The following is a 25039-nucleotide window of genomic DNA, read 5'->3' on the forward strand; positions in this document are numbered from 1 at the left end:
CCTGGGTTTCCGATCACTGTCACTGTCAGTGGCTTCTTCCTGCTTTCCCTTTCGCCTCCCTGCATTGTGCCTACATATGCAAATTAACCGCCATCTTGTTGGCAGTTAACTGCCAATCATAGTTGGCAGTTAACTGCCAATCATAGTTGGCAGTTAATTTGCATATAGCCCTGATTAGCCAATGAAAAGGGTATCGTCATACGCCAATTACCATTTTTCTCTTTTATTAGATAGGAGGATATATATATAAGCTCAGAAAGCATTTTCTCATACAAACAATGTTACAAATAACCTTTGGGTTCTCATTTTCATCTGTTAGCAGGCAACCTCCTGGCACCAAGCATTAGCAAGTCAACTGTATTTAACTCCAGTAACCATCTTAATTCACCCAACCTTTAAATGCTCCTCCCATGTAGAAGCAGCAACCTAGGCTCTGAGGATAAATCCTAGAGTAAGATAGGTGTGGTTCCTGCTTTTCTGGAGTTTATAAACTCCTCAGGGAGCAAAGATCATTCATATACTGATTCATTCAACAAATATCCAGTGAGCGCCTATTATGTGCCAGCCACTATTCCAAGAAGTTGGATACATGAGTGTACAAAAAAGATCTGTTCCCTCAAGGAGCTTGGGAGCAGAAAGAGTGTGGAGACAGAGGACAAACATCAGTAAATTATGTAGCATGTTAGTGAAAGAGAGCAGACTATGCCAAGCCAACAGGTGCCAGTTGGGCATATGAATTATTTTGAGCTGAATGCAGTTAAGACCCAGCAGACTTAAGAAAAACTTTTACCACTCCCTAATTACCTACAGTAATTTAGTTAGGGGGCCTGGTCCAGAAAGAGCTATTACCAGAGTTAACTTTTCTTTCTTTTTTAAAAATTAAATTTATTTGGTGCCATTGGTTAATAAGATTAAATGTTTCAAGTGTACACTATTATAGTACATAATCTGAGAGATAACGTTTTATCTGAAAGGCCTGCCTGCATAGCTTGGCAAACATCTGATTACCAAACATCTGCTCTTCTACCTGTGAGTTGTCCTCCCATTTGAAGCCCCAGGTTCCTAGCTCAGGACAGCATATAAACCTAAATTGCCTGTCTTTGGGGTCTCATATTTTTATGGAGCTTCCAAATTCATGAAATTAAATTTATTTTCCTCCTGTTAATCTGTTTAAGTCAACTTAATTATTAAACCAGCCAACAAACCTAGAAGGTCTAGAAGGAAAACTTTTCCACCCCAGCATTAGAAAGGAAGAAGTGCTATTGAAAAAAAAAAAAAAAGCGAAAGTAAAGCTAGGTAAGAAGGATGAGGATTAAATGAATAACTATTTCTTTCTGCTTATGAGCATACCTGGTCTCTGACCCATATTACAATCCATGTTGCAGGCAGTACATGAACCAGGAGGATGTTGCAAAAGTAGATCCTAACACCAAATAGAAAAGTGTTTTAATAAAAAAATGCTTTTAGAGTTAACCAAAACCAGGATCTATTCCTGTTTCTAAAGTATCTGTTACTTGGATCCTGGCCAATTTAACATGGTCTGATTTATGGGGAGAGAATCAGTGAAATGCTGTGTTCAACATTTACAGTAGTAGATGCTCAATAAATGTTTCCCCTCCATTCTCCAAAATATTCTAAGAATTCCATGTTATTGTAGTTTGAGAAGTCAACCTTAATAAGTTGGTCAATTGCTTACTCTTCAACCTCAATAGGGAGCCTGGATTCCTCCTATTCCTTGATGGTGGTGATGAAGAAAAAATGCAATTAGGCCCTAACTGGTTTGGCTCAGTGGATAGAGCTTCAGCCTGCAGACTGAAAGATCCCAGGCTTGATTCCGGTTAAGGGCATGTACCTTGGTTGCAGGCACATCCCCAGTAGGGGGTGTGCAGGAGGCAGCTGATGGATTATTTCTTCCTCATTGATATTTCTAACTCTCCCTCTCCCTTCCTCTCTGTAAAATATCAATAAAAACATATTTTTTTTAAAAAAAGAATGCAATTGGGACATAAAGGACCTGACTTCACATGGGAAATTTTAGTGCTGGAAAAATTAAGATTACATTTTCAAAATTACACTATTTAGTGTTTTCAAAACCTCAGGTAGAACTTTTATGCTTATTTTATGTGATGATCAAATAAAGTGATCCAAGCATTAGAAGAGACATGTAAAGAAAAAGCTACCATAATTCCAGTTATGGGACATGATCTTAAATTCCTGTGAAAGGATATGAAGAGTTGAGAGGTTAAAATTTGAGAAAACTCAATGTTAATTTTGGGAAGCAATGAATTAATTGGAAAAAAATCTGCTTTGTCTATTAAGACAAGAGCTAATCACATGCTAAGCAACACATTTAACTAATCCAAATTTGCAAAATTTAAGAGATACATTTATCTAACATGGGTATTTGCATTGCTTTAGTTGTTTCACATCTGTCGTGGGTTATTATGAACTCTATCCCACAACAACATTGCTTTTCTGAAGTCTTTAGCACTTTTTCCATTCACTGAATTCTCTGATTAATTTGTGTCTTCTGGTTCAAGAGTATCTAGTTCTTTGCTTACTTCCTTGCCTCTTCCTGGTGTCCAAAATGGCTTTAAATCGTCTTTCTACCTAGGCTTAAACTAATATGGATTGGGATAATTTCTCAATATATCTAAAATGTATAGCCTGAAAAATTATGATTTAGTCACTGTTTTTACAACTTTTCATATTAAACGTAGGGCAGGAAGTGGAAGCTTTGGATGAAGCCTATAGACCAGCGGTTCTCAACCTGTGGGTCGCGACCCCTTTGGGGGGTCGAACAACCCTTTCACAGGGGTCGCCTAAGACCATCGGAAAACACATATATAATTACATATTGTTTTTGTAATTAATCACTATGCTTTAATTATGTTCAATTTGTAATGAAAATACATCCTGCATATCAGAGATTTACATTACGATTTATAACAGTAGCAAAATTACAGTTATGAAGTAGCAACGAAAATAATTTTATGGTTGGGGGTCACCACAACATGAAGAACTGTATTAAAGGGTCGTGGCATTAGGAAGGTTGAGAACCACTGCTATAGACATTCTCGTGGGTTCATCCAACTCCCAGGAAATTAACACGGAGATGGCCGTGGGGGTTTCCTTGATCTTAACACCATCCGTCCCCAGCGCCACCCCAGCCATATCGCCTGGACCCCAGCGACGTCACACGGGCACCAGCAGTCCCCCCCAGGGGAGGAACTCCGCGATCACAGAGCTGACTGAGTGCCCGGGTAGAGGGGACCGGAAGTTGTTTTTTCGCCCCCCGCCCAGGGGCCGGCCGGGTGTCTGCGGGTTCGGTTTGGTTCCCGCCCTTGTCAGAGTCTCTCCTGGGCCGGCCCGGGGTGGGCTCCCCGCAGAGCCCGCCTTCGGGAGACGGTGTCCATTCCCCGGTCTCCTAGCAACGCGGGCCGGGCCGCAGACCGGCGGGGCGGCGGGGCGGCCCGCATAGCTCAGGCGCGAGCCGGAACCCACGGGCCGGAGCCGAAAACCAGAGCTTAAGAATAAGCAGGAAATGGCGGACGAGGCGTTGTTTTTGCTTCTCCATAACGAGATGGTGTCAGGCGTGTACAAGTCCGCGGAGCAGGGGGAGGTGGTGAGTTTCCCTCGGTTCCTTCCTCCCACCGCCGTCCCGAGCCGGTGCTGCCGGCGGATTCCTCGGCCCTGTAACGGGGAGCTGTCTGCGGTCTTCCATCTGCTTTTCTTTCGCATCTTCTATTTGATACCTTTTCGTCCATTTCCATACCTGTGACCTGCAGGCCGCAGATTTCCTTTCTTTCAGTGTTGTCTCTACCGTGCTTTAGGGCAGGGTTAACTGCACAGCCGACTTTGGCACCCGCTTAATAATCCTCCATTTCCAGCGCTGCTGAGCGGCCCACCGCGCAGACTGTCCCAGCCTGCGAGCCAGCCCCTCCCTGCTCACCCCTCGCCGCAGTCCCTACCGCTCCGCCCACCCCAAGACAGAAACCTGATGAGGTTTGGGATCAAAGCAGTTTGCAGGCGTTACTATCATTAGGAAACTAATTAATTAATTAAAAAATACTTAACGCACATTGTGTTAGAGCTGGTTTTCTAGGTGCTGGGGTATAGTAATGAAGGAAACAATGGCCCCATCCTTGTAGGGGTTACCTCTAATATGTGGGAGTCCTCACTCATTGAGTCACTCCGAAAACTTTTAGTACAGATTGTGGGCCTGACACTGTGCTAGGTGAATAAAATAAAATCCCTGCCTCACAGTGGTTGGGGAATAGGGGTTCAACGAATAATTAAGGTTTTGGCTGGTAATTAGGTATGGAATTATGGAGTTGTAACAGGCTTTATAAATGAGATATTCCAAAGTCATGCTCAAGTCAGAAGCCCTTTCTGTAATGCTATTGATAAAGAGGGGTGGAAAGTGGGGGTAGGAAAAGCATCCTAAGCAAAGGTAAAGGCATAGAGAGATGAATGCGTGTGAAGTATTTAAATATGCTTAAGTATTTCATTGTGACTGGATTGGATAGGGAGAGTTAAATGTGTTAAGAGCTAAAACTAGAAAGACCCTGAATGATTAAAGAATTAGAACCTTCTTAGTGGAAGAGTTAAAGGGTCTTTAAGGGGGAATGACATGGCCCATTCATGTGTTAGAAAGGGACTGGCTGGATGGGAAGATCCTTGAGGTGAGAAGATCATGTATTGCAGGCCCTCAGGCAGAAGGTGACAAAAATCTGAATTAAGACAGGGATAGAGAGAAGAGGAGCGAACAAATTTGAAAAATAGGAGGTGGAATCTCTACGACTTGGTTAGGTATAGGAGTGAGAATTGAAAATTTAGAGTGAGAAGCCTAGTTGGTTGGAGAGAAATAAAGGAGAAGAAAGAGATGAAGATAATGAATTTTTCATTTGGGGGCAGGTTGAAATTTTGATATGCCTGCAGGACAGCGGTTCTCAACCTGTGGGTCGAGACCCCTTTGGCGGTCGAACGACCCTTTCACAGGGCTCGCCTAAGACCATCCTGCATATCAGATGTTTACATTACGATTCATAACAGTAGCAACATTACAGTTATGATGTAGTAATGAAAATAATTTTATGGTTGGGTCACAACATGAGGAACTATATTTAAAGGGCCAGAAGGTTGAGAACCACTGCTGTAGGATATCCAGGAAGAGGAACTGCCAGATTGTAAACTGCAAGAGGATAGTGTCTTAGTACATTCCGGCTGCCGGAAAAAAAATACCATAGACTGAGTGGCTTAAAACAACAGAGATTTATTTCTCACAGTTCTGGAGGCTGGGAAATCCAAGATCAAGGTGCCAGCAGAATCCGTGTCTGGTGAAGGCCCCTCCTGGTTCATAAATAAATGAATGCCTTCTGGCTGTGCCCTCACGTGGTGGAAGGGGGCTAGCTAGCTCTCTGGGAGTTGTTTTATAAGGGCACTAATCTTATTTTTAAGGGCTCACCTCCCAAGGGTCCCACCTCCTAGTACCATCAACGTCTGAATTTTGGGGCAACACAAACATCCAATCTGTGGCAAATGTCATTAGGGAGATATCATTAGGAAGACTTCAGGAAGAGTACTGGAAAAGAAGCAAATTCTATTGTTATCAGATCCATCTGTAATAGAGATTTTTTTCCAAGTTACAAGTTTTTGACTTTATCATCATCAACAACCAAGAGTTATTAATGTTTACCACTTGTGTTAAGTGCTGAGGAGTAGATGTTTACTGTTTGTTTAAAGCTAGTCTTCCTTTTCCCCAAAGAATAATGAGTAGCACACCCCTTTTACTCTTTTTTTTTTTTTTACCCCTTTTACTCTTTATCATACTATCCCTGACCCCCCACCCCTAGCCCTCAACATGCAACCAGTAATCTTCATTTTCTCTCTCTACTTTCTCTCTTCCGGCTCTTGCCTAGGAAAACCATCTTTTTTTAAAAAAAATTTATCTTTTTCCTAATGTATTAATCCAAAAGAATCAAACAGAGCTGTTGTAATCATGACTGATAATTTAAGCCAGCAATTTTCAACTGGTGTATCACAAGAATTTTTAAAACATGTTGCCTAGCTGGTTTGGCTCAGTAGATAGAGCACGGTGGGCCTGCGGACTAAAGGGTCCTGGGTTCGATTCTGGTCAAGGGCACATGCCCGGGTTGCAGGCTCGATCCCCAGGACGGCAGAAGGCAGAAGGGCAGCCGATCATTGATTCTCTCTCATCATTGATGTTTCTATCTCTCTCTCCCTTTTCTTTCCTCTCTGAAATCAATAAAAAAAATAAAAATAAATAACTTTTCCTATTGCAATTTGTTTATGGTGGGGGGGAAATGTAAAGTACGTATAAACAAAGTAATTTTTAAAAGTTATGTGGCAGCCCTAACCGGTTTGGCTCAGTGGATAGAGCGTCAGCCTGCAGACTGAAGGGTCCCAGGTTCGATTCCGGTCAAGGGCATGTACCTTGGTTGCGGGCACATTCCCAGTAGGGATGGCATGCAGGAGGCAGCTTATCGATGTTTCTTTCTCATCGATGTTTCTAATTCTCTATCCCTCTCCCTTCCTCTCTGGAAAAAATCAAAATATATTTTTTAAAAATGTAAAAGAAAGATACATAATCATGTCATCCAGAAATGGTTTTTATATATCTTTTTAGACAAAGTCATAAGTTTTGAAATGAAATAAAGAACCAATGTTCTCACCCTCCAAATCAGTGATTGTCAAACTATATTAAAGAGGAATTAAATCTCTAGAAACTGAATAATTAGGTATTTACCAACTTATGGAGAAGAGGTTTTTTAGAAAAGTTAATGGGTAATATTGTCAAGTTTAATTTTCTTAAAATTTGGTGCCTACTAGTGAGCACTCACAGATGCCAAAGGGAATGAAGTAGTAACATCAGAAGGTATTTGCTAGGGCTTATTTTAAAAGTTCGTGTGATCATAGTTAGTTTTTGAGAATGCCTACATAGTAAGTGTATTTCCTGCTAACCAATATGCTCCTGGATGATTCTACAAAGAGTAGATTGTTCTACCATCATGACTTATAGGTACTTATTCCACCTGAGCATGTTTGGGAATGAGTGTGGAAAATAACAGAAAAACCAAGGGTAGTGATAAGTACAATAAGTGTATGTACAGTGTGCTCTAGGAAAACAGGAGCATCAGGGAAGGTTTCTGGGAGGAGGTGATACTTGAGCCGAATTTAAAGCATGTGCAGTTTAGGGAACAACTTTAACAAAGGCATGGAGGCAGAAGAAGGGGCAAAAGAGAGCGTGGAACTCTGGAGATGCTGCAGAAGTTTCAGAGCGGTAGAAGGAAGGATGTTTGTGGATATGTGGCTGTTAGTGATTCTGGATAACTAGTCAGGGATCAGTTTGGGTTTGTTTCTGTTGTTGTTGTTGTTGTTAATCCTCACCCAAGGATATTTTCCCATTGATTTTTAGGAAGAGTAGAAGAGAGAGGGAAGACAAAGAGAAACATCAAAGTGAGAGAAACACATAGATTGGTTGCCTCCTGCATGAGCCCCGACCAGGGAGGAGCCTGCAACCAAGGTACGTGCCCTTGATGGAGTCAAACCCGGGACCCTTTGGTCTGCAGGCTGATGCTCTGTTCACTGAGCCAAACTGGCTAGGGCCAGGGATCAGTTTTTAATTTTTTTTAAAAAATATATTTTATTGATCCTCCACAGAGAGGAAGGGAGAGAGACAGAGAGCCAGAAACATCGATGGGAGAGAAACATCGATCAGCCGCCTCCCGCACATCCCCCACTGGGGACGTGCCCGCAACCCAGGCACACGCCCCCCACCGGAATCGAACCCGGGACCCCCCAGTCCGCAGGCCGACGCTCCATACACTGAGCCAAACCGGCCTCGGCTTAATTTTTTTTTTTAATTCTGTATTGATTGATTTTTTAGGGGGAGAAAGTCCGACGGGGGTGGTGGTGGAGAGGGCAGGAGGGAAAGAGAGAAAGGGAAATATTGATTTGTTGTTACACATATTTATGCATTCATTGATTGATATTTGTATGAGCCCTGACTGGAGATCAAGCCCACAGCCTTGGGATATCTGGACAACGCTCTAACCAACTGAACTACCCAACCAGGGCTAGCCAGGGATCATTTAAGGAAAGGCACGTAATGTCATGCTAAGGAGTTTGGATTTATTTTGAAGAAAGGGGATGGCTTCTGAGAGATCCAGTAGAGAAATAACATGATTTGTTTTTTAGAAAGTCTATACATAAATATGGAAAATAAATCAAAGGGGAAAAAAAGTAGAGTCAAGGAGATCAGTTGGAAGGTTCTGACTGAAAACCAGGAGAGAAATGAAAAGGGCTAACTTAAGCAGTAAGGATGGAGAGAGAAGATGTATTTTGGAAAACATGTAGATGATAGGCTCCACAGGACTGGACAGCAGTGTGTGGAGAAAGGTTTGGAGCAAAGAGGTGAAGAAAATGGAAGTTTTCTGGTTGGAGTAACTAGGGATGGTGGTGCCATTAATGAAGTTAGGGAATTCTGGAGGACAAGTAGGCTAGATATGCCTATTTGAGGGGCCTGTAGGCCTCTAGATGCTATGTCCAATAAACTATATACTAGAAATACAGATTTAGTAGTTATAGCCTCCAAAGTGGAGTACATGGTACTGAAAGTTCAGCAAATAATGAGGCCCATGGTATACTTCTTAGTGGAAGACAAACAGGCTTCAGAATATATAAAAAGTCCTGCCCTCTTGGAGCTGTATTCTAGTGGAGGGTGGAGATGGAGGGACACGGCAATATAAAAATGTATATATAGTGCAATGTATAGATAGTAAAATGTATATACAGTACATGAAATGGTGAAATAAGTTCTTTGGAGACAGCTTAAACAGGGAAGTGGGATAGGCTATCAGAATCACTTTTAGAGGGTGTCTTACAACAGATTACTGATTCTACACCCAGTTTCTGATACAGTAAATTGGGGGTGGAATTATAGAATTCGTCATCATTATAGGTTTCTATGCCAGTGTTTCTGGTCTTGAAAAATCACATTTTGAAAATCATTAACATAGAGAGTTGCTGAAAGGGAATGAGGTTGCAATTTTAGAGAAATGGTTAAAATGGGCCTCAAAAATAAAATAAAATGGGCCTCATTTGAGATGGTGACATGTGAGCGAAGACTTAAAGTGAGGGGGTTGATTTTTGTGAATATCTGGAAGAAAAGTTGCTTATGCAAGAGCCCTGAGATACGGGCACGGCTGGCATGTTTAAGGACAGCAAGGAGACCAGTGCAGTTGGAACAGAATGAGTGAAGAAGAGTAGAAGGTTGAGGTTCAAGAGGTACATGGGTCTGGATTGTATAGATATTTGTTGGTCATTCAGAAGATTTGGGGAGTCTTCAGCATAGGGATAGTATTTAAAGCCTTAACACGATGAAATTGTCAAAGGAAGAACAAAGCAAATGCATTATTCCAGGCATAGGATGGGGTCATCAATATAGACACACAGAATTAGAAAGCCTGGATAACTCTTAAGAGACATTTTGAAACAAGGAACAATAGAACTTAATGACCATACAAAGTGAATGACTGACAGAAAAAATCAAAGGTGATACCAAGTTTTATTATTTATTTTTTTAAATATATTTTTATTGATCTCAGAGAGGAAGGGAAAGGGAGGGAGGGAGAGAGAGAGAGAGAGAGAGAAACATTAATGATGAGAATCATTGATTGGCTGATCCTGCATGCCTCCCACTGGAGATCAAGCCAGCAACCCGGGCATATGCCTTGACCAGAATTGAACCTGGGACCCCTCAGTCGACAGGCTGATGCTCTATCCACTGAGTCAAACTGGCTAAGGCTATTTTTGTTTTTAGAGAATTTTATAAGAGTTTATTTGAGCCAAAACTGAGGACAGTTCCTGGGAAGCAAGATCTCAAATGCTCCTGATACCAAGTTTTATAACTACTGAGGAGAGAAGAATTGTTGAATGGGGGAAAATAAGTAGGGGGAGAATAATTATGAAGAGGCTTCAACATTTCTGAAAAGTAATAATAAGCAACAGTTCCCTATTTATCTTATTGCCTTATGAAAATGATTAGTACTAAGAAAATTCACTTTTTGCTGTAATGTCTCAATTAAGAAAGTATAAATGTTTACATTAAATTTTTTTAGCCAACATTTTATTTTTATTTTTAAAATATATTTTATTGATTTTTTACAGAGAGGAAGGGAGAGAGATAGTTAGAAACATCGGTGAGAGAGAAACATCGATCAGCTGCCTCCGGCACATCTCCTACTGGGGATATGCCCGCAACCCAGGTACATGCCCCTGACCGGAATCGAACCTGGGACCCTTCAGTCCGCAGGCCGACGCTCTGTCCACTGAGCCAAACCGGTTTCGGCTTAGCCAACATTTTAAAACAATTTTGAATGCCAACATTCTGACATTCTAAAAGTATTCTAAGGTATTATTTTTTCAAATAGGAAAATGGACGCTGTATTACTAAGCTGGAAAACATGGGGTTTCGAGTGGGACAAGGATTGATAGAAAGGTGAGCAGTCTGGATTTGAAAATTTTCTTCCAGGTAGGTTATGAACAACGATGATCCATTTCAAAAGATTGCATAAAACTTGAGATCCTGGAGGCAGCTGATCGATGTTTCTCTCTCATCGATGTTTCTAATTCTCTATCCCTCTCCCTACCTCTCTGTAAAAAATCAATAAAATATATTTTAAAAAAATACTTGAGATACTTTAATTCTTCTCTGTTCTTTAATTCAAAAATTGAAATTTCTTTTTAGGTCTTATGTTATTTTAACTCAGTTATTCAACTATTATGTTTTAATATTGAAGAAAATATATATTTTATATATTTGAGCCTTTTTTTCCTTGAAAACTTTGATGTACTAAAGTAGCTATCTAAAATTTTGTTCCATAGGTTTTTTTAACCTAAATATATTTTATTTAAATGCATATTTTGTTTAAATGCATAGGTGGAAATGCTTTAGAGTCTATGTTTATGTATGCAGTCATCTTCTAATTTATAGAACAATTTTTAGTATTCCTTTCTCTCTAAATAGTTGAGCTTTGTTTTATGTAACAATACCGTGATCATCCTCAGCTGTTTCTGATGTGCTGGGATGAATTGCACCTAAAACTGCAACTTACTGTTAGACTCTACTGTTAGACCAATTTTAGCCCCATAATTGTATTAAAGAATGTAAATCTATTGAGATGGGACCTACTTCGCTTGATGCTTATCACTTTATGACTATCAATATTCAGTGCTATTCTGGCATTTGGAAATTAGTTAACAATTTGCCCCTCCTACTCTCTTTGGAGGAAAAATACCGTATTACTTCTAGTTGATCTTTTTAGGTTTACAAAAGATACCGCGAGGTTCAAGGATGAGTTAGATATTATGAAGTTCATTTGTAAAGATTTCTGGACTACAGTATTCAAGAAACAAATCGACAATCTCAGGACAAATCATCAGGTATTTCGATAAATTAAAGCCTATTTTTTAAGTCCTTTAACTTATTATAAATGTCCTATTTTAGTGATTTACTTATTTAAAACTTAAAATAATTTCTACTCAACTTTGGAATGTTTCTCTTATATGTTATTAATAAGTTATATTCTCTAATAGGATATAGTGAATAAAGACAAAGGGACAATGATCAGTTATGATAGCTGTTTCTTTCCCCCAATTAAATAAGTTATTTTAAGTTTTAAAAAATAGCAATGTCAGAATGATAAAGTTTTAGGATTTAGTTTCTTAGTTATTATTACTTAGGTAATAAGAAGCAGAACCACAAATATATCACATTTATGCCTTTAGAGTAATTTTTGAAGTCCATTTTATGGAACATAAATTAGTCTTGTATTGTTTAGTTGCTGTCATAGTTTCTGTTAAAATATTTTAATATAAAAATCAATAGACTACATGGAAAATGTGCATTTAAAATCCATTTAAGGAAGTATTTAGAGTGGATTTGACCCTTTGATTAAGTATAAAAAAGGAAAAGAATGTATCTAGTAGCTATCTGTAGAATTTATTTTTTCATATAACAATATCAACCTGACTTTAGAAGTACTTGAAATACTAATGGGAAGAAGTGACTGATGATTGGCTTCATAGATATGAGTTAATAATACATAACTGCTGATTTTACCTGGATAAGTATTGGTGATTTTTTTGCACTAGACTGTGAGTTAAGGATAGAGTCTATGTCTCGTGCATCTTTTTTTTTTTAAAATATATATTTCATTGATTTTTTACAGAGAGGAAGGGAGAGAGATAGAGAGTTAGAAACATCGATGAAAGAGAAACATCGATCAGCTGCCTCCTGCACGCCCCCCAATGGGTATGTGCCCGCCCCCCACTGGGTATGTGCCCGCAACCCAGGTACATGCCCTTGACCGGAATCGAACCTGGGACCTTTCAGTCCGCAGGCCGACGCTCTATCCACTGAGCCAAACCGGTTTCGGCTCATGCATCTTTTTATCTTCAGTATCTAAAAGCATTCAATAAATATATAGTTATATAATACTGAACAACTCTTGAGCTTGAACATTGCAGACCTCCTTCACTCAAAGAGAATTTGAGGCCCTGGTTGGGTAGTTCAGTTGGTTAGAGTGTCATCCCTATACACCAAGGTTGCAGGTTTGATTCCCAATCAGGGCACATATAAAAATCAACCAATGAGTGCATAAATAAGTGGAACAACAAATTGATGTTTTTTTTTCTCTTTCTAAAATCAATCAGTAAATAAAGAAAAGTTGGCCAATAGAAAGGAGTTTTAATAACTTAGAAAGCTCTTATTATTTTGAAGAAAAGGTAATTTTTAAGGACTGCAGACTATAGTGACTTTGGATGTGTTTTCTGTTTTTTGGAACAGGGCATCTATGTACTTCAAGACAACAAATTCCGTCTGCTTACTCAGATGTCTGCAGGAAAACAGTACTTAGAACATGCATCTAAGGTATTTAATGGAATAAAAAAAATTGAGGTTTTTTAAAATTTTATTTATTATTATGAAAAGAGTAGAACCATAGGGAAAAGTACAGTGCCAAATACAACAGACTTTTGAATTTAAAATAGGTTTTACCATATTGCTTTTTTGTTTAAACACTTTTCTTTGAAATAGGAGACAGATGTTCATCATATTAAAATAACTTAAATTGTAGCTAAGTAGGCTTATGATGACCAATTAAAGAAACACTATAACTAAATGCCAATTGAATGTGGATTAATGATAAATTTTTGAATATAGCATAGATATGTCAGAAAAGATATTCAAGCTTATAAAACTCTTATTAGCTGTGCAAAATTATTGACCTCAGAGTTTATATTTACAATTTCCTTTAGTAGGTTAAAAAAATTGTTTTAAACATAGTTAACAATGTTTCTAAGAATACATGTTTTGTGTTAATTATATTTGTTTCCGGATTTTGTGTACTTTTTGTTTTTTAATCTCATGTAGGAATCAAAAAATAAGTAGATATATGTATTAAAGAAAGATGACAAGTTTTAATGTAAGGGTTCCTTTGAAGTGATTAAAATATCTGGGGCCATCTAAGTTGCTATTTATCTGTAAAAAATTGCCCATACCTTAAATCATCTAACACAAAGGCAATATAAGTATAGAGGAAAGAACATGGACTTGGGACCAACTAAATCTAAATTTGGGACCAAATCTAATGTAGATTTAAGCTAAGCTCCACAATTTACAGGTTTGTGACATTGGGTAATTTACATAACCCCTATGGAACTTAGTTCCTCATTAATAAAACTGGTTATAATAATTTCTGTATTATAAAGTCTGTAAGCTTTCTTCCAGTTCAGAATTTCATGACTCTAGTTCTAAATGCTTATCAGTACCCATTTATGTATATCTATATGTATAAAGAGATAATATGCTAATTGGTCTTAACGGTGTTCCAGTCATGACTGGAGCTGGTGGGTGGAGACGGGGGTGGGGACTTCCACCCCTGGCGCCCAGCGGAGGTGCAGGCAGGCCTAGCACTGAGGTGAAGCTGCTTTTCAGACTATAACTTCAGCCATTGAAGATCAAACTGTATGCCCCAAATGCTTTCTCTTGGATGGTCCAGGTGGTAGTGGAAAAACATATAAAGTTTTAATACATTATATTAGAGGTCATGGTGGTACTGTTTTACCTACAGCGTCTACAGGAATTGCTGCAAATTTCTCGGTGGAAGAACCTTTCATTCCCAATATAAATGACCAATTCCATTAAATGAAACTTCAATTTCTAGACTCAATATAAAGAGTGAAGTTGCTAAAACCATTAAAAAGGCCAAGCTTCTCAGTATTGATGAATGCACCATGGCATCCAGTCCTGCTATAAATGCCACAGACAGATTACTAAGAGAAATTATGAATTTGAATGTTGCATTTGGTGGGAAAGTTCTCGGGAATTTTCAACAATGTCTCAGTATTGTACCACATGCTATGCGATCAGCCATAGTACAAACGAGTTTAAAGTACTGTAATGTTTGGGGATGTTTCAGAAAGTTGTCCTTTAAAACAAATGAGATCAGAGAATTCTGCTTATAGTGAATGGTTAGTAAAACTTGGAGATGGCAAACTTGATAGCAGTTATTTTTTTTTATATATATATATATATATATATATATATATATATATATATATATATATATATATAATTGAATTTTTACAGAGAGGAAGGGAGAGAGAGTTAAAAACATTGATCAGCTGCCTCCTGCACACAACCAAGGTACATGCCCTTGACTGGAATCGAACCTGGGACCTTTCAGTCCACAGGCGTAGCTACACTCTATCCACTGAGCCAAACCGGCTAGTAGTTTTCTTTGTTTTGTTTTTATATATATATTACTAGGGGCCCGGTGCACGAAATTCGTGCACTGTGTGTGTGTGTGTGTGTGTGTGTGTGTGTGTGTTGGGGGGAGTGTCCCTCAGCCCAGCCTGCCCCCTCTCACATCCTGGGAGCCCTCAGGCGTTGACCCCCATCACCCTCCAATTGCAGGATCGGCCCCTTGCCCAGGCCTGACGCCTCTGACAGAGGCGTCAGGCCTGGGCAGGGGACCCTCATTTCCCCCCATCACTGGTTCTGCCCCCAGCCCAGGCCTGATGCCTCGGCCAGAGGCGTAGACCCCTATAACCCTCCGATCACCTGATCAGCCCCTTGCCCAGGCCTGACGCCTCTGCCAGAGGTGTCAGGCTTGGACAGGGGACCCCCATCTCCCCCCGATCACTGGCTCTGGCCCCCGCCCAGGCCTGAGGCCTCTGGCCCGGGAATCATGCCTGGGCAGGGGACCCCCATCTCCCTCTGATCGCTTGCTCCACCCCCCGCCCAAGCCTGATGCCTCTGACCCAGGCTTCAGGCCTGGGCAAGGGGACCATCGTATCCCCCCAACCCCCGGTTCCGCCCCCGCCCAGGCCTGATGCCTTGGCCAGAGGAGTTGACCCTCATCACCCTCCGATCACCAATCACCGGATCGGCCCCTTGACCAGGCCTGAGGCCTCCGGCAGAGGCGTCAGGCCTGGGCAGGGGACCCCCAGCTCCCGTGGTTGCAGGCTCCGCCCCTGCCCAGGCCTAACGCCTCTGGCCTAGGCTTCCGGCCCGGGCAGCAGGGACCTGCAGTGGCAGCGGGGGGCGCCGCGATCGCGCGGGCTCCGCCCCTGCCCCTGCAGGATGCCTCTGGCTGAGGCGTCCAGCCCGGGCAGTGGGGACCCGCAGCTGCAGCGGCCCCGCGATCGTGGGCTTCGCTTTAGGCCCCGGCAAGGGACCCCTAGCTCCTGGGACTGCCAGCTTCGACCATGCCCAGCTCCCATCACTGGCTCCTGCTATCACTGGCCAGGGCGGAAAAGGCACCTGATTCTCCGATCATGGCTGGGGGGCAGGGCAAAGGTGGCCCCAGGGCCGCCTTTTCCCTGCCCCCCAGCTCTTAGCTCCCCCCTGGGTTTCCGATCACTGTCAGTGGCAGGGGGCTTCTTCCTGCTTTCCCTTTCGCCTCCCTGCATTGTGCCTACATATGCAAATTAACCGCCATCTTGTTGGCAGTTAACTGCCAATCTTAGTTGGCAGTTAATTTGCATATAGCCCTGATCAGCCAAAGAAAGGGTAGCTCGTACGCCAATTACCATTTTTCTCTTTTATTAGCGTTGATTTTAGAGAGGAAGGGAGAGGGAGAGAGAGCGATAGAAACATCGATGAGAGAGAATCATTGATTGGCTGCCTCCTGCTTGCCCCCTACTGGGGATAGAGCCCGCAACCCAGGCATGTGCCCCTGGCCAGAATCGAACCTAGGACCCTTTAGTCCGCAGGCCAATGCTCTATCCATTGAGCCAAACCAGCTAGGGCTTGATAGCAGTTTTTATTTAGGAATGGATATTATTGAAATCCCCTGTGAAATGATTTGTAACGGATCTATTATTAAAGCTACCTTTGGAAATAGTATATCTGTAGATAATATTAAAAATATATCTAAATGTGCGATTCTTTGTCCAAAAAATGAGCACGTTCAAAAATTAAATGAAGAAATTTTGGATATACTCGGAGATTTCACACATATTTGAGGGATGATTCCATTGATTGAACAGAAGATGCTGAAAAGGAAAATTTTCCCATTGAATTTCTTAATAATATTACTCTTTTGGGAATGCTGTATCATAAATTAAAAATTGATAGTGGGTGCAATCATCATGCTACTAAGAAATCTTAATAGTAAATGGGGTCTTTGTAATGGTACTGGATTTATTATCAAAAGATTATGACCTAACATCATCGAAGCTGAAGTATTAATAGGATCTGCAGAGGGGGAGGTTGTTCTGATTCCAAGAATTGATTTGTCCCCATCTGACACTGGCCTCCCATTTAAATTAATTTGACGACAGTTTCCCGTGATGCCAGCATTTGCAGTGACTATTAATAAATCACAAGGACAAACTCTAGACAGAGTAGGAATATTCCTACCTGAACCCGTTTTCAGACATGGTCAGTTATATGTTGCTTTCTCTCGAGTTCAAAGAGCATGTGACGTTACAGTTAAAGTTGTAAATACTTCATCACAAGGGAAATTAGTCAAGCACTCTGAAAGTGTTTTCACTCTTAATGTGGTATACAGGGAGATATTAGAATAAGTTTAATCACTTTATCAGTCATTGTTTGCATCACTGTTTTTATATCATGTTTTTGTTGTTTTCATATCATGTTTTTGTTGTTTTTATGTCTTTGTTGTTATATCATTTTATTTTTTATTAATACATTTATATATTTTCATATACATTTTACTAATTTCCTTTCATCTCTGACACTTTATAAAGGGCAAACAGCAATATTATATATTTCCTCTAATTAATTCCCTTCTAATGTGCATGAATTTTGTGCACTGGGCCACTAGTTGTAAAATAATAGTCTATATTATTTATATATACATAGTATTGTTGAATATTATATAATATAGAAATGTAGATAATGAAAAATTCCTTAGATTATTAATTTTTTAGTTCCCATTTTTGTCCTGGCTTTCTCTGCTGTAGCTCAGTCCCTTTCCTTGTTTCTATATGACAGGATTTCTCAATTTCAGCACTAATGGTATTTTGAACTAGATAATTTTTTTGTTGTGAACAAATCATGATTTTTGGTTGTGGGAAGCAGAAACCAATTCTGATTGAATGGAATAATATCACCTCACAGAACTGATGGGAAGAAAACAGGCAAGAATCCTGGGACGTTAAAGCAGCCAGAAAGATAGCCCCTAATCATTCCACTGGGAGGATCTGGTTAGAATTCTTCAGTCAGCACTGACATTAGACACAGCCACCCTTGTTGCCTCTAGAACTAATTCTAACCTGTTTCCAGCTTGAGTTTGTCACTCACTCTAGATTCAGAGTCCTGGACTGGAGCACACAATTGGCAGAACTTGTCATGTGTCATACTTTAGTTGCAAGGAGCTGGGAAATCTTCTAACAATCCAAAGTTTCAGTAATTTGAAAAGTTTTTCCACAACCTTTTTTTAAAAACAGGAATTACTTAATAATAGGAAGACTTAAATGTCATACTTATCCATAGACTTTTCTGTCTTAGTAAATCCTTAATATTTTCTTCACACTTTTTTTTCCTTTTAGTATTTAGCATTTACATGTGGCTTAATCAGAGGTGGCTTATCAAACTTGGGGATTAAAAGTATTGTAACAGCTGAGGTGTCTTCAATGCCTGCCTGTAAGTTGAATTCACATTTTTTCTAAATGTTTTTAGTTATTATTTTTTAGGTCTGGTGTTTTTTTGTTTTTGTTAAATTAGAGGAAATTTAAAATGCTAAAACCATTTTTTTTACTTTGACCAATTTTAATATTTAATGTAGTAATATGTAGCATACTTATTTATATTCAGTGATTTTTGAATTCACAATGGACATTGATATAAGAAAATGTGCTAAAGAAATCCAGATTTACCAGACAACTTAAGGAATGATTCTTAACTTTTTAAGAAAAAAATGTTTTTACTGATTTGAGAGAGAAAGAGGAAAGGAGAGGGAGAGAGAAACATCGATTGCCTCATGCCCACCCCCTACTGGTGATCAAGCGGCCACCCAGTGTGTGCCCTGACTGGGAATGGAACTGGCAACCTCGTTCCCTGGGAAAAGGACGCTCAACCAACTGAGCCACACACACCAGGGTGATTCTTAACTTTTAAAGGAAAATTGTTTGTTGTATTCTTTCAAATAGAAAATTTCCCTATAGCATTGAAATATACTTTTAAAGTTTTTTAGACAATAATTATTACGTAAAACTAGATAAAGCCAGCTGGGTTTTTTTTTAAATCAGTAAACTCATTCGGAAAGATTTTTTCACCCAGATATACCAACCAAGAATAAAATTGACTTGAGCTTCAATGTGTTTCCTTTAACAAAAAATGTGAAAAGTTTGTCATAACAAGTTTCTTGATTAAAACTACTAACTGATGTTTAGACTTGCTTTCCTTGTTCCTAAAATCAAAATTATTTTTCATGTTTTCTTTTTTAGGTAAATTTCAGGTGATGATACAGAAGTCATAGAACATACTGAAATGCAATGCTTCAACAGTGTAAAGAGTTAAATTATTCATGTATAAAGTATTTCAAGTAGCAATGATTTAATTAAAATTGTTGGACATTTGTGTTGATATAAGCTATTTGCTAACTTATATAATGAAAGATGTACTCTTAAGTAGGACTAAGGTTGTGTTTTATCAGTTTAACATAGGTCAAGTTAAAGCAGATAGAGACATTCTACCATAACATATACTTTATTCAAACTATTCAGAATGAAAAAATCCCAATTTCAAATAAATAAACACCAAGTTGTAGGATCCTTATTTTAACATTTCTACTTGCTTAGGGATGTATGTTTAACCACAGACAGAAAAGCAAAACTCAGGGTTTGATAAATTAGCATAAAAAGAGTCAGAATCATTTGTGTAAGAATGAACAAATTTTGATTCCTTTATGAATTTTAGTTATTAAAAAAAGCAAACAGCACACTAAATAAGATTTTATTTTATTGCTTATAATTTATTTCTATTAAGGATTTTTATGCTTGTATAAGTATTTCATTATATACTAGAGGCCCATATAAGGATTTCATTATGTATAGTGTAGATGTGTGTGAGATATGTCATATCAGGCTGCCTAAATTTACTCAAAAACATAATTTTACTTTAATAGAATTCAGTCCTGGAGAGATCCATTAATATAATAAAATTGAAATATAGATTAGTTTAAATGTGAATTCAGTAACTCCAGGGCCAAAGAATATTAGGTATTTTAGGTAGAAATTTTTATACTTATTCCTGTTACAGTTTCAACTTTCAATTTTTCTCCCCCTGCATAGAAGTGCTCGTGAAGTATTTATCTTTTATATATATATTAGAGGCCCAATGCACAAAATTCGTGCAAGGGGCTCTGAGGGCCAAGGCAGCATCACCAGTCGCCGCCCTAGCCCTCGCAGCAGCAGCCTCGGAAGGATGTTCAGTCTAATTAGCATATTATACTTTTATTATTATAGATTTTTTTTAAGGCAGATCACTCCAGATTGGTAGGTGGCAGATTTTTGTGGTTTATTTATTGATTTTTAGAGAGAGAAAAACATTGATTTGCTATTCCACTTATTTATGCACTCATTGGTTGATTCTTGTATGTGCCCTGCCCTGGGATCAAACCCACAACCATGGCATTTCAGGACAATACTAACCAAATGAGTTACCCAACCAAGGTCTTCTTTATCTTTATTCCCTTATTTACTCTTTCCCACAGGTTAGAAGGAGCGTTAGATTCAGAGTGTGGTGAAGGTCTGTTTCCTAATTCACAGAGGGGTATCTCTTAACTGTCCTTATCTGGTGTGAAGGGGACTAGCTTATTACTCTCTGGGGTCTCTTTAAATAAAGGCCCTGATTATATTCAAGAGGGCTTTGCCCTCATGGTCCAATAATCACTTCCAAAGGCCCTGTCTTATACTGTTACCTTGGGGATTGGAACATGTGTGTTTTTGAGGACACAAATATTCAATCCATAGTAGAACCCAACATGTCATGAGTAAGGGAAAGCAGACTGAAAGCCAGGTTTACCTGGTGAATTGTTTCCAAATCTGACTAAAATACTGCTGTAGGATGGGAGTTCAATTTAGGCATCAGACTGGGATTGGCACAAATGTTGGGGTCATAAAAGTTAAGACACTAAATAGAACCTACAACTTTTTCAAAGTATTCTTTGAAAAATGAGTACTGTGATCAAACTAGTGGCCCAGTGCACGAATTCATGCACATTGCAAGGAAATTAATTAGAAGAAATATTTTAATATCACTATTTGCTCTTTATAATAGAAGTGTCAACCAAATTCAAGATTGACAATGACAGATCGAAACACACGTGTGCGATTGGTGCCAGCGAGAGCTTTATATGTATTGCACATGCCCGAGTCAACTTAGCCTTTTATAGATACAGAACAAACCTGCTTAGTCTGACCTGCTTTCTGATTTAGCTAAACTTTTTCCAGCACAGTGAAGCACCCCAACTTCTCTTTCAGGTAATTGTCAGCAACACAGTAGTAAATATTAACACGAAGCATATTATTATAGCTCATGCAGGGAGAACAAAGGGTAAAATATTTAACTGTAGCAGTGTTTGACTATATTCTGTGCAGTGAGAAAACCTGAAGTCATTTTCAAGGTCCACCATTTCTTCTTTTCAGTTGAGTCAAGTCTCTAAACTTTCTAAATCTCCGTTTTCCGGCTAATGAAAAGAAAACAGGATTCCACTGAGTCTCCTATTTACCTACTCCAGGACTTCTGTGAGGATCGAATGAGATGAGGCACGGGAAAACTCTTCACAGACATTTGGTTACAGTGTAAAGTATTTGCAGTTGGCTATGAAGCAAGCTGGCTCCTGGGCTGAAGAAACTGCAAGGAGGCTAGTCGTCACCAGGGAGAGGAAGCTGGGTGTTGCTACGTGATATCATTACCCAGACGGAGGGAAGGACACTTAGCATATTAGCCTTTTATATATATAGTTGCATTTTGGAAATCCATCTTTTGTTCTAACACATATTAATGGCATGTTTATAGGTTCAGAAAAAAAAAATTTATTTAACCTAGTATTTAATTGCAGAGCCATTTTTTCCAGAAACACTACCAGCCCAAATAAATCAACATTCTAGGGCAATTTGGGAAACATTTGTTTTAGAAATTTGGTGGCAATTGGTAATATGCATAGCAAAATATAATTGTGATACAAACAAGAGATCAAATTGACATCTCTATAATTTTTTAAAATGACTTAATTTTTAAAAAAATTATTTGATTTATAGAAAGGAAGAGAAAGAAAAACATCGATTTGTTCCACCCATTTAAGCAATTCATTGGTTGATTCTTTTTAAAAAAATATATTTTATTGATTTTTTTACAGAGAGGAAGGGAGAAGGATAGAGAGTTAGAAACACTGATGAGAGAGAAACATCGATCAGCTGCCTCCTGCACACCCCCTACTGGGAGTGTGCCCGCAACCAAGGTACATGTCCTTGACCGGAATCGGACCTGGAATCCTTCAATCTGCAGGCTGACACTCTATCCACTGAGCCAAACCAGTTAGGGCAATTGGTTGATTCTTGTATGTGCCTCTACCAGAGACGGAACCTACACCTTGGCATATTGGGATGACGTCTAACCAACTGAGTTACCTGGCTAGGGTCTATAAAACATTTTTCTTTCTGTCCCAGAGAGTAGATTAAATAACGTTAATCAATTTTATTATAAGTCAGCTTCTAATTGGCTTATTCTAAGAGACACATGAAATAATCTTACTTAAAAATTAATAAAATTTTAATGAAAGTATTATCAAAATTTAGTAAGTGTATAATATCCTCCTGACCAAAAAAAAAAAAAAATGTATCTTTTATGTGAATAAAAAAATACAGGTGCAATTTAATTTACTTTGTCATTGTTCCACAGACCTCCAAATGGTAATTAAATTACTATTTGGTAGCTATTATTTTCAAAATAACTACTTCTAAATTATACCTTTAAAATGTATAATTTCTCAACAAATTTAAGGTTTTATACCTCTGTTAAGAGTGGATGAACTTTCTTCAATTTTTCATTAAAATTGGAAGATACTTTTAATTGTGATTAACGCCTTAAAATATCTATTTTTATTTGTCCTTACATTCCTGAAAAAAAATCCTTATGCCAAAATGAGTCATTATAAAAATGGGTTCTTATTTACCTATTTGGGAATTCTCCAGCTTGCTAGAAAATAGAGGTGTAACTATTAAAATAAATTCTTATACCACTTGTCTTCAGCACATGCAAAATTGCCTTCTTTTGTATGCTATCCAGTCCTCAGGAATTTCATTCTGTGTGAGTAGTGTGCGTGACTACGTGTTCCACCACTAGTTGTGGAAGAAATGTAAATTAAAACAATAATTAACAAATTAAATAAAATCAACCCCTTTGTACCCCCTCCCCCAGCATCAATATGACAACAAATGTGAAGCTATAACAGTTGGTTGTGGTAGAGGTTGGAAAGCTAAGCTCTTTATAGTAGACAGTGCTGGCTACCTATCTAGTAGCCACTGGGGGGGGGGGTCCCCTCTTTTCTAACAGAACATCTTTTATAAGAATGGCAATGTGTGCTCTGCTAAAAAAAATTTCTATTTCCATCTTTCTTTATAATCAGAAAATATAACTAGCAAATTATAAGTTGAGGGTTTCTTATAATGCTTTGCTCCTTTGACATAAGCAGCAAGAAGGGATGGTACCTTTTTATCCTTCCTGGAATACAGATGTGAGATAAGAGACAAAGCAACCATACCATGACTGAAAAGATGAAAGCTAAAATTGATAAAAAAGAAATCTGGATGCAGCCCAGGATATTTCAGATATTATAAAGTTGCTGTACTAGCCCTGAACTTCCTATACCAGAATTATCAGATGAGAAACAAAAATTCCTAATTTTTAAAAACCTCAGTTAAGTCAAGTTTTCAAATGCAACATTAACTGATAAGACTCATGAATTGCAACCTTACTCTTGGGAACTCGGACCAAAGAAAGCAAAGTTATGTACAAGAAGATAGTCACGGTAGCATTTTCTATACTGGATTAACACTGAAAACAAATTAGATATCCAACGAGAGAATGTTTAAATTATGGCAAGAAAACAACTTGGACTATTAAGTCAACATTTAAAAATCAGCTTTCTGAAGACAACAGAAAAGATTAAAATGTAAATTATGTCTGCTTTACTTGTAACTATTGGCAAAATTATTGGTTCCCTGTACCACATTTATTCCTAATCCTTTCCTACCTCTTATTAGAAAGTCTGGAAAGGCTTACAATATCATTTCTTGACCTTTCTTGGAACTAGAGGTGACCATCTCAAATACTTGTGGCCAACAGATGAGCACAAATCTGCTGTGGGTTTCTGGAGGTTTTGCTGGTGTGAGAAAGCCTTAGATGTGTAAGGCCCTGCCTCCTCCCCTTTTCTGTTTTTGATAATAGAGACATAGCCTTGGACTGCAGAGGCCATTTTGTTACCATGAGGGAAAGGCCAAAAGAATCAGAGACTTGGTATCATGGAATCACTCAACCAATGCCAGTAGCCAGCTCCTCTATACTTCTCATTATGTGAAAAAAAATAAACCCCTGCTATTAGGATCTTCTGTTACTTAAAGGAGGAAACATTTCTACCTGATAAATTACATATGAACAGAATATTTGACAGAAAAATTAAAGCAGTCAACCTATTAGGGTACTATTAAAAATAACTTGTTAACAGAAGTTTTGTGCAGCACGGCTTGGGTTGAGCTTCAACATATGAATCAGGGTCACAGTGCAATTCCCATCAGGGCACAGGCCTGGCTGGGGGTTGCAGGAGGCAGCTGATCAATGATTCTCTCTCATTATTGATGTTTCTATCTCTCTCCCTCTTCTTTCCTCTCTGAAATCAATAAAAATGTTTTTTTTTTAAATTTTGTACAATAAAGCATTTAAATAAAAATAGTGAGCTTAAATGCAAAATGTTTGATTAATTTTGCTGCTAAGAACACATTCGCCATTTAATCTAGACTTTTAATTCTAAGACCCTTTCTCCATTGTCTTGTTTCTTTTCAAGAGTCAAACAAAATTTTAGTAACCAAAATACACTTTCAATAAAATTTTATGTGTATATCTGTAAATAAACAATGAAGCAGTATCAAGGACATTTGTAAAATTTCACCATACAGTTTTACACATGGTAATAGAAAACTGTTCATTAGAAATTAGTGGGATTATCCAAAGATACTTCAGATGTTCAAATCCATACACTCTACATCCTACCTATCAACTTCAGTTGCACAGATTAGGATGAAGACCTTTTACATGCTGTTGAAAATGTGATGCAATCTCACTTCATTGGCATTGTATTTCCTCAGACAGTCTGCCTTCATCACAAGTATCTTCTACCCCTGAGAGATCAGCAACATCAAGATGGCTCATCAGCTAAGTCACGTTGGTCAAAATACCTAGTAAAGAAATCATTGAATGTATGCT

At 38.7% G+C, this 25039-nt stretch overlaps 2 protein-coding genes across 8 annotated transcripts in view; one reads left to right on the forward strand and one right to left on the reverse strand.

Annotated features, from left to right (window-relative positions):
• Positions 1-3206: 3206 nt before the first annotated feature.
• TRAPPC6B (trafficking protein particle complex subunit 6B) lies at positions 3207-21792 on the forward strand. Of its 3 annotated transcripts, none has more exons than XM_059659585.1 (6): positions 3233-3625; positions 10455-10522; positions 11313-11466; positions 12872-12955; positions 18106-18199; positions 19003-21792. In XM_059659585.1, exons 1-6 carry the CDS (start codon positions 3545-3547, stop codon positions 19032-19034), a joined length of 513 nt encoding a protein of 170 aa, XP_059515568.1. In that variant the 5' UTR covers positions 3233-3544; the 3' UTR covers positions 19035-21792. The 3 variants fall into 3 exon arrangements, with proteins under 3 accessions (XP_059515584.1, XP_059515568.1, XP_059515575.1); XM_059659592.1 differs by having other exon boundaries at positions 3263-3625; positions 11349-11466; XM_059659601.1 differs by lacking the exon at positions 18106-18199 and having other exon boundaries at positions 3207-3625.
• The window catches only part of GEMIN2 (gem nuclear organelle associated protein 2), a 48610-nt gene continuing 29103 nt past the window's right edge, over positions 5533-25039 (reverse strand). For 4 of the 5 annotated variants that reach the window (XM_059659564.1, XM_059659553.1, XM_059659526.1 and 1 more), the window contains one exon: positions 24648-25011. In XM_059659564.1, the coding sequence (XP_059515547.1) occupies positions 24972-25011 (40 nt within the window). In that variant the 3' untranslated portion in view covers positions 24648-24971. Of the gene's footprint in view, positions 5585-24647; positions 25012-25039 lie in introns of those variants that run through there. The other variant, XM_059659535.1, reaches the window with a different exon arrangement.

The sequence above is a fragment of the Myotis daubentonii genome, chromosome 1, assembly GCF_963259705.1.
Source record: "Myotis daubentonii chromosome 1, mMyoDau2.1, whole genome shotgun sequence".
In the NCBI taxonomy this organism is placed as follows: Eukaryota; Metazoa; Chordata; class Mammalia; order Chiroptera; family Vespertilionidae; genus Myotis; species Myotis daubentonii.